Raw genomic sequence first — 14,518 nt, 5'->3', positions numbered from 1 at the left:
GAGGGGCGTAAGGTTTGAGAGGGAAGGGTACTCCGGAAAGAGCAAGCTGACAACAAGTGATACTGAGGTTTAATTTTAAAAACTTTAGTGCACAAAACTGGGTTCTTATATACACTAAACTAAATGAAGCACATCACTGCCAAATAGTAGACCAAAAGAACAGTGGAACAACAAGATAAACGTGTGATGTCTGAGGGTATTGATTAAAACTGAATAGAACGGTGGTAAAAGAATACAAAAGGGTCACATGCATGAGACGCAGACCGGGGTGCATTATTGTTACAGTTAAGACAGAAATTATAGAGGACGCTTTTTAAGGTAATATATGTGAACGGATAAAATGAATATGGTCGCTGCTTGTGGATGAAAGAGTAATATGAAAGCTACGGCGTATAGTATGGTTATGTAGGCCAACATCTCTGGTAGTCGGTCGAGTGTAGTTGACACAGTGAAAATTAATGGACTATTGCAATAATAATATCTCTATGTCAGACACTGTTTACGTACAGGATATCTTTGAACTTATAAAAAGCAGCGTTGAATCTGGTATAATACAATTGCTATATATGATACTAATGAAGAATATAAACGTTTAAAAATGCTCAGACAATTATGTATTGTTTTAATGTTGATTTTTCACAAACATTTTGTTCATATCATACAATATATTAGATTTATATAGCAAGTATATATTATTAACATTAATTTACCAAAAATGACGATATTATACACTGAGTAGATGGCGTACAAGGCTGTCTACCCTATTAACAATTTATATAGCTCATTTAAAATGATCAAAATCAGATGGAAGTAAAAAATAGTTTTCACAGATTTACAGACGGTCATACAAAATCCTTAAATTTTACCAACCATGCAGAAGAATACAGCAAATACGCTCACTGTCTGCACTGGCAGTGATTTTTTTTTTCATAACAATTTTCAATCTTAAAATTGTAAGTTAACTGTTAACTGTGTCCGAAGTACTCGTAATTTGTCTCCTAGAATTTCTAATTCTTATATCCTTCAGAATCAGTAATTACTATAGGGGCATACAATTGCTACTAACAATCAGACTATAAACAACACATGTGACATGATGTCATATCTATGCCAAAACTATACTGCACTCAAACAGCCAGGTTCAATATTACTGTGCTTTCTTTTTCTACTTACAAAGACCATGCTGTACATAAACTGTGTATAGTCATAGGAATATTATTACAATTATAATCCATTAATTTTCACACTGTCTTGACTATCAAGGCCTATTTAAGAATCCATCCAAGCATAAGCATTGCAGCTTTAACTCGATGCACCACTGAACTCTGTTTTGTAAGGGGTGGGGGACAGTGATGGCGCCAGGACCTGCCCGACGAAGGGGCTAAAGGCCCCAACGCGGGGGGGGGGAGATAGTGGAGCGAATCGAGTCTCACTTGGGTGGGGCCAGGGGGCCGCCTAGGGCCCCCCCCGGTAGTAATAATAATATAACAAAAGCAATACACGATACTTATACTATATAATATTTATGTATAGGCCTAGCAAATATAACGGTATAAATAACGATTAAAAAAAAACATACCTAAGAGGTAAATAAAGTAAATAATTAATTTAAAAGACAATTACGTTTTATTTTCTATGGTACAACACAGCGATTAATTAAATCGATGATGATGAATTTTACTAAGAGTGTCATATCCGGGCAATCTAGAGGTAGCATTTCCCCAAATTTTACCACCTCAGCCCCAACTTTGGTGGGCAGTGGTGGCGGCAGGGCCTGCCCGACGGAGGGGCTAAAGGCCCCGACGGGGGGGGGGGCTAGTGGAGCGAATCGAGTCTCACTTGGCTGGGGACAGGGGCCGCCTAGGGCCCCCGGTGGGAGTCCAGGGGACGAAGGCCTCTGGAACCCACGGATATTTGATGAATTATGGCGACTTTTTATTACTTATTTGATAGGCATCGAGTTACTATAATATGACTTCATGTAGGCTATGCTTTCTAATGTTGGAATCAGCATTTGGAAACATTTTGAATGAAACAAGAAACAAAGAGTACGCAATGTAACCATCTAATTAAGCTAAGTGAAATTCTATATTTTGGAAATTTTGCATGAAATCTGTCAACCACGCTTCATGATCGAGGTTGCTTCACCTATCACGATGTATTCCAACCATCATGAGGCTATCTAAATGAGCATTTGTCATATCAGAACGCAAATTATTTTTAATTAGTCTCATTGAATAATAATAATAATAATAATAATAATAATAATAATAATTATTATTATTATTATTATTATTATTATTATTATTATTATTATTATTATTATTATTATTATTATTATTATTATTATTATTATTATTATTATTATTGTTATTGTTGTTGTTGTTTGTGCCCCGACAAAATTTATCGTCTTCCTTGCATGATGGTGTCCCACATTGGACAATTCTGGCAACAATTTTATTCCTCTGTGAGATCAATGGGCTGATGACAGACAGTGAGAGATAAAATATTCATGTCTGGAACTATGTGGATGACCTGACACTTGGTCACAGTAGGTATTTATATCAGCCTAGTAACATCCAAAATTCTGATGACTCTCTAAATAAACGGTCAGCAGACAAGAAGCTGAAGTTCAACCGTACCAAGTGTCGGGTCATGAAAGTATATTTTGACCGAAATGAACTCCCAGAGATGAATATTTTCATATTTGATTACATTCTTAGGCCCGTATCCAGGGGGTGGGGGTGCGTTGGGTGCGTACGCACCCCCCCCCCCCCCCCCCCGAAAAAAACCCCCCAATAAAAATTGTTCCCAGAATCATTATAAAATGAATCACATAACAGTACATTATTAAGATTGTATGAATGTACAAATGAGTTACAATAAGAATACTAGAGCGCTGACTCCACACGCGCAATCTTTTGTACTGCCAGCAACATAACACAACAAACATACACACGTTATAATGAACGTTATCGTCTAAGTGTATCTTCCCCTAACTACCAGCCGGTATGTCAGTGTATAGCAATGAAGTCAAAATGCTAGAATGACACCCCGGTTTAGACAAGTATCCTAGCGCTCTCAGAAATACCCTGAGACGAGTATACTCGACGCTGGAGCGCGCACGTGTTAAAAAATGGGGGGAAAGGAGCAGGAAATTAAAAAGCGAAAAGCTGTTGCAAAATCTTGCCAAACATTGGATGGCTGGGTCAACAAAAAATACCGTGAAGATAGGAATGAATGCCTACCACCCGATTTAGAAGAACAGTATGCGAACCAAAAGAAAGATGAAAACCCAGACCACGGTTGTCCTGAAGGTATAAATTGATTTTAATATGTTGTCCTTCGACTTTGTCAACCCACGAACTATAGATATAGAAATAGGCCTAATATTAAAGATAATTATTTAGCCAGTTGAAAATCATTTACAAAATAAAAGAAATGGGGAAATCTGGACAGATTTTCGAATTTTGTCCAGGCTCAACGTTCGTATATTTTTTGTGCCGATTTCAGGCTCAAAGTATTCATATTTTGTTCTTATTTTAACACACTTTTTAAACATACAACATTATTATTCTACAGCAGTGTATTACTGACTGTATTATAGTACTGTACTGTAAGTGTACACCAACTGCAAATAAGGTACTGGTAAGGTTTGTTGGTTTTTCTACTACTAAAAAATAAAAACCTCACTTGTTGCATTTTAACTTAGCCTTAATTTATTCTTATTTTGTTCTTAATTTTTCCGCAATTTCGACAGCCTCATTCTTCTTATAAAATGTGCTCTTATAAAAAATGTATGTGATGTTGCTATTAAAACGTACAACGTTACTCGTATCATGATGATCCTTTTATACAGTATACCCCGTCACGGGTTCAATGGATAGATATCGTATACATACAGTATAATTATGCTTATACCTCTGTATATGTTTCCTGTCGATGCCAAGAATAAAAATGTTGATTATTTTTTTCAAATGCTTCTAGTTGTTTGAATAAGCTCATTTACAGTCGCTTTTAATCCACTCTTTATATCAAACTTTGCTATTATTCATTTAAAAGCAGAATTGATTTTGAATTTTTATTCGTAATGGTTACGAATTTATACAGTAGTATTTTTCATTTTTTTTCATTTGGGAAACAATTTGCTTGTTTCTCCATGTCCTCCACTGGTAATTTTTTGATAGGCCCTATCGCTGTGTTCACGGACATATAGAGATTAACATGATAAAATGCCTTCAAATTAGTCTACTAGGACGTAAGAAAGCCAATTTTTCAGACCGGGGGCCGTGGGCGGCCCCCTGGCCCCCAGCCTGGTTGCTCGCTGCGCTCGCAAAACGCACCCCCACCCCCATTCAAAAAGCTGGATACGGGCCTGATTCTCACCACTGTCGATAGTGGTGGTGGTATTGGAGCTGTCTATAAAACACATTTGAATCTTCATCTCAGGAATGACACTTAGAGCCGGAGCCCAGGGGTGTCAGCATAGCTGGAAATTAACCAATCTTTGTGTGTAGTAATGGTCTATGTGCCCGTAGGAAAATGGGCATCTGCCGGTCCCATTGTGGAGGGTGTGGTCAAGAGGGGCATAAAAAGGGTCCCAAAAATTGAGCTAGATCAACTTGTGAATTAATCCAATGAAACAATAATTTAAAAAAAACTTTAAAAAAAATTTAACTTTAGGATTTTAATATATTCAAAAAAAAACTGTACTCGCCCTTAGGCAGGCCCCTGGACCCCACGCCCAGAGACCCCCCCCCCCCCCCTTGAAATGACCTGGCTACGGGCCTGGTTGACATAGACATAAAATACTCTTTATTTAATCCATTGCTGTACTTTTATCTCGAAAATTTTTCATTATACAGTTTAATTCTAAATTTAAAAGTCTGAGGGTAATGGTTCGTGTTGGCGGCCGGTATCCAAAGTCTACCACTACGTTCTAGCAGGGTTTTTGGTCATGATTCCCATTTATTTGGATTTTAATAAGATTTTTGATTGGCTTCCCGCCTGAATTTAAGGAATTCTCAGAATATGATTTTATCTTACTATAACAGTATCTAAAAAATAATAAACACTTTTGTGTAACCTTTGAAAATGCAGGTTGCGGACGCATTGAATTGGTTTGGCAAGCATACAGTATATAGCATTCAAGGTTTTTTTTTTTTTTTTTAAGTTCATGCAGGCACAAACTTTAATCTGATACTTTTGCAAATGTTCTTGTATAGCCAGAAAAGTGTTTTTTTCTTCTGATATAATGCTTGCTGCCAACTAAAAAATTGCTTTTTCCCCTTAAATTCAGCAAAATAGATGACTAAAGTTTATTTAACTTTGGCTGTAATCCATACATTTGATAGAAACTGAAATAAATGCTACAAAACAATGGATAAGAAGTTTCTGTTGGGTTCAAAACATTGAATATTTGCTAGAAAACTTCATTCCGATCGAAATACGATCACGCATGGTCAATTCGGTCAAAAATTTAGGAGCAAAAAGGCGGGTCTTTTAATTAAAAAGGTCTTTAATAAAGAGAGGCATGTACAGTGACTGTTAATTCAGTTTATGTGAGACTTTAATAGCTTTTTTTTTTTTAGAGATCGTCACACGAGGGTGAAAAATGATACGAATAAAATAAAAATATTGTTCTCTTTGTATCAAAATTATTTTGACAAAATCATCTAGGCAGAGGAGAAAATATTAAAAATAGAATTTTATTGATGATTGTATTGTGAACAGTGTAATAATGAGATTAATAAATGATTTAAATTTATACATTAATAAAGAAAAAAAATTATTGTTATCATATTTTTGGAGATTTCATTTCAAGCAAATGACATAATAAAAATAAATAAGACATTTTTTTTTTCTGAAATTTCTATTTTTTATGGCTAAGGAAGTGCTAAAATGTTTTTTTTTTTTTTGTTCACAATTATTATTGGCGGTTCAAGGGTTGCTTTTTTTTTTAATTAAAAAGTCTTGCCATAACAAATTAGCACTATAGTATACAAATAATCCATGAATTAAAACTGCGTGGGTGCAGTACTTTATTTTATTTTTATTTTATACCCAGCAAAGTACAAGTTGCTGGTAGGTACTAACTACGGTACTGTATATGGGGAAAAAGATAATGGTATCTTTAACACAGAAGTTTCTATTTTAGGTCAAGTACAGATTGTTGGCAGTAAAAATAACTGCAAGCTGATTTGGTAGTAATAAGCAGGGATTAAAATAATCCTAATGAAAAGTACAGATACCACAAATAATACTATACAATTAGGGTATGTTCACACACACCCTCTAACGGTTATCAGGATAAAATAACATACACGCTCACCATTGCATTCACTGGCCTATTTAGGAAGTTGGAAAGTGGAAATGTATACGTCTGATTGCTTTAATTTAATGATATAAGGAGATCATCTTGCTGACCAATAGTGCTCGCCAACTGATACTGTATCCACTTCCTGGAAATGGTTGGAGCTAACCGGGCGGTATCACACACATGCTAATGGTTTGGGCTAACGGTTAGCTCCTGATCTGGATATAAAGGCTCTAGTGTGAACGTAACCTTAGAATTAGATCATAAGCAGTGGCTACACCAGTCATAAAACCTTTCCTAATTCTGATTGGATGTTATTGTATGATATTTTTTTAAGTTTTTTTTTTTTTTTTTTTTTTATGATATGAAGCGCATAGAAGTTTTTTCATGCATTATACAAGTGTAGCATTTAAAAATCTCCAGAGTTAGTGAAATACAGATTTTTGAATAATTAAAAACTGGGGAAAAGTTGTGTCTTTACAAAAATCAGTTGTAATACAGCATGAAATAAAAATGTTTCCTCCCTAGCCTGGCATTACAACCGGTGTAATAACAGCCACTGTCTATAATATCTTGTTGACTAGACCTACAATTTGGTATCATAGGCCTACAGTATTTTTTTTTGGGGGGGGGGGGGGGGGAGTAATATTAGGAATTTATATAAAAGGTGTCTTTTGCCAAGGTACTACAGTACTGTATGTACTGTTAATGGTACTACAGTACATCGGCCATTCGATCCAATATACTGTATTGCCGCTGATGGACTAATAAAGTTACCACAAATTTTGCAGATACCCATTTTTACTGTCGAGAGACAAATGTACTGTAGGTAAAGTGCCTTGCACAAGGACACATGCGAAATGCACAGTGAATCAAACCATTGACCTCAAAGTTGAGAAATTGAACATCAACCACTGTGCCAGCCGCCCGCACGAAAAATTCCCATAAAATTGAAAGTAATAAAACTACAGGGCATCTGTATTATTCTGGCTGTAGGTCTATTGAATAAATTTTCTTGTGTGAATATTAAATACAATGCTATTTAGATAGTAACTTAGGTTTTGCCTGCGAACCTCATCGACACCATGTGCACCAAAGCTAGACCATGTGGCCCAAGCCTTGCTTCTTTTGCATTTATCTCACCACCTCCAGTCACTACAAATCACCCTGGCCCATATACTATATTTTGTCATGAGATTATGGTATTCTAATTAAAGAGGACTGTAGGGAGTGGATGTGCTTTTACATATACTGTGTTGACAAAAATTGGTCACTTGTAGGGATTTGAACCCAGGACCATGAGATTGGAATCTGTTTTTCCTATTTAAAGTAAGGTAGTTTGATGACACATAGTATACTGAATGTTGTTACTGTGGTGTTGTTTTGGCAAACTCAGTATCATGTTGATCACCAGAAAAACTCGCATTATATTATGTTTTATGAATATCTGTTGGGTACAAGATCAGGAATGTACTGTACATACACTGTTGCAGGGGAAACAGTTGTTACAAATTTTACTTTAAATTGTGACTGGCTAATTATTTATTAATCAGTTGAAAATTAAAAACAAGGCCATGTGGTTGAATGGAAATTAAGCTTATATGTAGTACTGTAGTTCCTACGGTATAATCTTGCCCCTACTGCGACCTCCCTGCACCAAATGTTGGAGTGAACTTATAACCAGGTACAGCTCAGCATTTTGCTTGAAAGTGCAGTACTCAAAATCTCTGGGAGAGGCTGAAGCAGCTGCTGCGTGACAGTGCTGTAAATCCACATATTAGGTAGCTTTCAATTTACTCGACGATACGATTCTAGAACAGATTCACTCATGCGTGACCGTCCTACGTTCTGTGCACAACATAGATTCGGTCAAATTGCGTCTTAGAATCAGCGAGGCGCATTTAACGTTCTCGCATGTGCAGTTGACTTCATGTGACATCATTACGTTCTATGTCCTACCGTTGTCATGCAATCAAAAGCGACCAAATGTTTTTTGCAGAGTCTAAATTTTTCATGTTTTTTTTCCCTATATTTGGCAGCAATTTAAAATCTCTGTCCGCACTAACATTTTATGTGACAAGTTTGTGTGAGATGTGCCCATATATGGGCATGGTGACGTGACATTACACCCAAATATAATGGCAAGCACATCACATTTTTTTGTCACAAAATTTGATAGTGTAGACAGCTAACTTTAGAAATATTCTGAAATTTTTATACATGGCACTACAGCAATCATATACTGTACTATTTATTCATATTATTTTTGCTTTTAATAAAAAAAATAATTAAAAAATGAATATAATGAAAGGCAATACAGACAAATACAATATTTTATTTTTATTTTTTTTTATTCATAGGAAATATAGAGAACTTTGAAGGCTCTTTTGACAATACCATAACAGACCCTGGAAAAATAGCTCTTGCAATTTATGGTGGTCTCTTCGCCTATGGAGGATGGTAAGTAGAAACTTCAAATAATTTTATGCTTTCAAATAAACAATGTCTTCATTTACCATACTACAATAGGCCTACCAATGATTCGCAATGCTTGTCATAACAATACATGGGTTTAACTGTAAATGGGACTCAACCAATATGGTACTGAACTGTCCAGATGTTTGAATGCCTAGTCAAAAAGAAATTTCGGTTAATAGCGAACCACTTGAATTGAGGTACTGTAATAAGTTAATTCTTATTTATACTACAAGACCACTAGTCTACACTTACAATTATTTAACAATAATAACACAATTTCAGAGACAAGATTACTATTAGTAATCTTTGTATTGTGTTGAGCCGGGAACAAACTGCGGCCGATGGTAGTTTACAGCGCGATTCCATATAGAACCCTACACGAGAACTCGTGCATGTTTTTAATGGTGATACACTCAGGCAGCCACTGACAATTAGCAGACAGCGTTGCGTCGTTGAAGTGTCACAGAGAGCAGAGATAGATTTGTCAGTCGACGGTCATACAACTACCATACAACCCATTCTGAGCCCAGCTGTAGGCAAAGTGTACTTTGTTGGATTTTTGTAAATTGCTGTGAAAGTTAAACAGTGCGGTGCTGGGTAGGGGGAGATTTTTCCTTCATTTACAAGCAATCAAGGAAACTTATTCATCTTATTGCAGGAGTAATTTTGTGGCAGAATGGAACATGTATTAAATCAGTACAGTTTGTTTGACATCAACTGTATAATTATCTACATATCAGCATTTAAAAGTCAGAATATAAAGAAAAGTCATTAATACATACTATCAACTTTAAATAAATCCACCAAAATAATGATAAGAAAAATGTTTACCAACTTGCATACTACAATTTTTTGGGATTCCCATGAGGTCAAATTTAGGTCTAGATACAAACATAATTACAGTTTGTTTATTTTTTGTTAATTACATTTATTTTTAATATTTGAAATAATTATAAAACAAATTCTGATATAAAGTTAATACAAAGGGCAGAGCTTTTCTAAAATTATTGCAATATGATGAAATGTGTTACAATAATCATTCTTTTTGAAACAGATTTGAGCTTAGAAGTAGGAGCGTTATTGTGATTAAATTTCACTTGTGAAACTTTCATAAATTTGGACCGCTTGCAAAATTACAAAAGTTTTTTTTTGCTAAAATTTTTGGTTTTGTTGTTTGTACACAAGCTGCAGCATTGCAAATTATCTCTCATTGTTATAATAATTTTGGCAATGGTATACAGAAAATAACTTTTTTTATTTTGGATATAAAAGGTAGAGCTTAGATTTACTGTATCTATTAAATATGTTTTTAGTCACAAGTTCATCTAATTTTGTTTTTGTGATGGTAGATATCACTGAAGGCTATTCCATGGTTATCATTTCCATGGCTTAGAATACTTCCTTTCATTTAATGTCATTTTTAAGTCAAAACCTAGAGTGATTATCATTTAAGAAAAAAGCTCTATGGCGAAGGTGAAAAAAAAAAATAAAGTTTACAGCGTAATACTGATTTGTTACTCTGCACCTACGCACCAAGTGATCGTTACAGCTAAGCGCCTCCACCTCTACTGTAGGAACATTCCATAATTAGTGTAGTTTTTTGAATTGATGTGTTAAAACTTAATTATTTCAGATTTAAAAATCAAAATATAAAATGAAAACCTCAGCATATATTTAATTTAATTTGTTGTATATTATATGTTGCAACTATACCAGGAACCCATTTGTACTCCTGCGTGGAGAGAAGTAATACAGTTAAAGTGTTGAAGTATACTCAAGACACACCAAGGGATTTAAACCCCCAACCTCGAGGTTGGGAAAACCAAACCGTCCCCATTGCGCCAAACTGCTTCTACAGTTCATATTAGTTATCCTATATATACTGCCATCCTGCAAAAAAAAAAAAAAGATTAGGAAGCTTCTGATTTGTGTGACGACGCAACTCTAGAAATCACTCATGTGTGACCATTCTACCTGGCATGCTACGTTCTCTGCATACGTAGATTTGGCCAAATTGCGTTCCAGAATCTACTCGACGAGGTGATCTAACGTTCTCGTATGCGCAGATGACTTTTAGCGACGTCATTACGTTCTACGTCCTACCGTCGTCGTGGAATTGAGAGCTTCCTAATTTGAAGTTAAGTTAGAAAGTTACTCACAGTTGAAAGGTTAACGTAAATTAGGGAGGCACTGAGCTGCATCAACAGCTTGGGTAGCATTGATTTGTAAGCAGTGTCATGTATTGTGACATCAGCGATGTGGATTTGCCTTTTATGATTTGTTGATTTAGATTCAGATAACTTTATTGTCATAACAGGAAAAAAAAAATTGCTGGCAGCAATTTTATTTTAATAATAATAATAATAATAATGCCGAAGATTTATTTAGCGCCAATTCCAAATCAATGATCAAAGGCACAGAGCATTTTTACCCCTGGTCACTAAATATGATGCCGTACAACAGCAAATGGTTATAAAAAGACGTACAAAAATGGAAGACAAATAAAAATTACAAGAATTAAATTAAACTTCCCATTCTCCTTAGAAAGACAAATAAAAATTACAAGAATTAGATTAAACTTCACGTTCTTCTTCTAATATATCGAGTCAATTACAAGACTTCTCAAGTTAGTAAAATGCATTTATGTCTCGAAATCTGTAGTAATTACAAAATTTCTGTAGCACCTAATAATTTGTCTTGGGTGCAAATATGGGTTTCTTATTAAAATCAAAGGAACAGTATAGTAACACCTGTGGAATTTCAAAGAACAGGACAGGATGAAGATTTACAGGTCACTTTTTCTTAGTTTTCACAATAATTTGTTAGTACTGTTCTGGTTAGAATGAATTGTCCAGGGACAATGTGCTGTAACCAAAAATCCTTGTGGAAAAGTCCTATTTTTATGGGTCTGTCTAAATAATTTCCATGGTATTTTGTCTATTTCTGTATGTCCGTCATTAGGCAAAATTTCCGTAGGAACTACAGAAGTTCCGTAGTACCTGGTAAGTCTACCATAGACAGATTAATGTGTCTGTGCAGCTGTCGGTTTAGTTCTAAGGACTTGAAGATACAATTTTAGGAATAGGATTGCGACATACTAAACAATACTTTCTTGACTCCATTATACTAAAATTAGAAATGAATTATTTGAATTTTTTTGCTATAACAGTCTTTAAATTGACTACCAGCCAGTTTAAATGTCAATAATATGCATGCAGTATATTGTGGTGAAAATTATTAAAAGCTACGAAATAACGAATTTTAATGTTAAAGTTTATGAGTTCAATCTTTATGCAGCCAACTGTTATACAATTTGAGCTTTATTCCTGTAATTAATTATGAGGTCTTCAATTTAAAACACTTTACGAACATCACTCAGTCATATCAAATTTACACTTACTTCTACTAGGCTTCCTTCATACAATGAAAGTAAACAAAGCAGAAGTTGTAAAATACACAAGATTACGTGATGTTTACTGTATAATACTTACAATGTGGCATCGTGACTTGGCATCAATCGCTGCTAATGCCTGCATATCCTGAAAACCTAAACAAAAAGTAATAAACTGCATCTAAAGCACTTGATGATGGTACAGTATACATTTTTTTCGTTGCACAGTATCATATTGTAGGATCCCATAAAAAATTACACATTTTTTTTGTTTCCACGAATCCATTATTTAGTTATAAAGTTGACTTCTTTTTGTGAAATACATGAAAATTCACAACAAACCTCCGAAAACAGAGCAAACCCTCCAAAAACCAAACTTACACCATGTGTTAATGATTGTATCGTATATTGTACTATAGGATTAACAGTACTGTAGATATCCCCAAAAAATTTAAAGCAATGAATAATTATGAGAATCTATTTTTTTGCTGATAAGAAGTTGTTATTTAGTTGATAAAATTAGGTTCTTGTAATTTATAAGTAGTTTAATTTTTGTCATGAATTGCGGTATGACAATTGATATATAGTACTGTACCAAATTAGTGTTTTGGATAGGCATTGCAGTGTTTTTGTAAATTTTGTAGGGTTTGCAATATTACAACTGCCAAATCTCGTGCATAATGTATGAGTCCCACACTTGGGCATTAACAGTTTACGGCTCGTGCCTACGCTATCTGTAGGCTACAGTATTATCTCATGCACCATAAAAATATAATATACTGTAGGCATGATTATACCAAACAATTCATAAAAATGAAGTGAATTAATAATTAAAATGTAAATATTTGTGCATATAATTTTTTTTTTTTTATGAAGCTATAACAATCAAGGACTGTTATCCATAACATAGAGGGCGCTTTATTTCACGATTATTACATAGAGGATACTGTATAATGAATAAAATATGGTGCTTTATACTCTTTGTTTTGCGCATCTCACACGAAGTTGCCAGGTACAGTATAAAATATCCACAATGATTTACAGGGATGTTAAGTACTTCACGTATTGATCTCTTTCAATATATTATAAAATTTATTAACTAAATGCAGGTTACACTGCGAAAATTGAATACTTGTATCACATTACTCATTCAGATGCTTAATAATAGTATTTTTTCTCATCTAATGACTTGCATAAACACAGGTATACCGGATAGAAAATATAAATTACAAATACCGGTACATTTTTTTTAGTCATAGTAAAACAATAATAATAATGATGGATTGGAGAAATTTTCTTTTTGTTAGAAATGGTACTATTTATGACAGGTGATATTTCGGTAACCATCAATCCACCTTCTTCAGACATTCCATCTGAAGAAGGTGGATAGAAATTCCAATCTGGCATCACCAAAATGTCAAAATTAAGTGAAAAAAAATTCTCATACTCTATTTAACAGAAAAAAAAAAGATGATTGTTTCTGAAAGTCTTGTAATTGCTGCGAAGCAGCCAATTCATATTCTTGACAGCAATTTGACCGCTGAAAGGTCATTGTTTGTCAAAAAAAAGGGCCTAAGACAACTGAAAAGCGGAGTTTCCTACCTACACGTACATACGTCCGCATGTCGCGCTAGCCTTATCCTACTCTAGGCCTAGACTAGCTAGGATGGTGCAGTCCTAGCCTTGAAGGGACGAAGGTCCCAGTGAAAAACAACGTTGCTCCTTGATAGCTAACATTGTTTATTTAACCTCACAATAATTCATTATTAGACCTATAGAATTTTTAATTTTACTCCACAAATCTCAGCCGATATCTCGCACAATTCGTTAACGTCTCGTGTCTATTGCTGTGACGTCATGGCTCGCTGACTCACACTTGTGATGTCTTGCACTTGTGATCAAATAACACGCTGACTCGCACTTTGGCAACACTCTTTGGCAGTCAAATCGCCCCTAGAAAACCCGCCCTTGGAAACTTGCACCATATAAAAATATACACTTCCTAGACCATGCAGTCTTCAAAATAAAAATTGTAACCTTTGGTAATCAACTACATTTTCCACATACATAGAAATTTTTGAAACTTTATTAAAAAAAACCTAAACCATAATTCACCACTATAGACACTTCTTGACAAAAATGAAAAATTATGACTTTGTTAATACCCAATGAGAAGTGTTCCAATATAGACAATGGGTCGTGTCTCATATTATTTGTTATATTTTTATTATTCATTATTTTCACTTGACTCGCATAAATAATTTTGTTTGAAGAACATTTATATGCAGTTGTACTTCGCAGCACTTCACTTGCAATTTGCAATTTCTAGTAAT

General features: G+C 34.7%; 1 protein-coding gene across 1 annotated transcript in view; it reads left to right on the top strand.

The window, feature by feature from the left end:
* The first annotated feature begins 3,136 nt into the window (after window positions 1-3,136).
* Window positions 3,137-14,518, top strand: part of LOC117121623 (large neutral amino acids transporter small subunit 2-like) — a 32,988-nt gene continuing 21,606 nt past the window's right edge. The window contains exons 1-3 of the mRNA XM_033266860.1: window positions 3,137-3,317; window positions 6,068-6,084; window positions 8,628-8,776. Coding sequence (XP_033122751.1) covers window positions 3,137-3,317; window positions 6,068-6,084; window positions 8,628-8,776 — 347 coding nt within the window. The remainder of the gene's footprint in view (window positions 3,318-6,067; window positions 6,085-8,627; window positions 8,777-14,518) is intronic.

Source organism: Anneissia japonica, unplaced genomic scaffold, assembly GCF_011630105.1.
Source record: "Anneissia japonica isolate Jap-2015-1 unplaced genomic scaffold, ASM1163010v1 scaffold288083_len50979_cov140, whole genome shotgun sequence".
Classification (NCBI taxonomy): Eukaryota; Metazoa; Echinodermata; class Crinoidea; order Comatulida; family Comatulidae; genus Anneissia; species Anneissia japonica.
The sequence above is the reverse complement of the archived record's forward strand: the minus strand, read 5'-3'. Positions and strand labels throughout refer to the sequence as shown.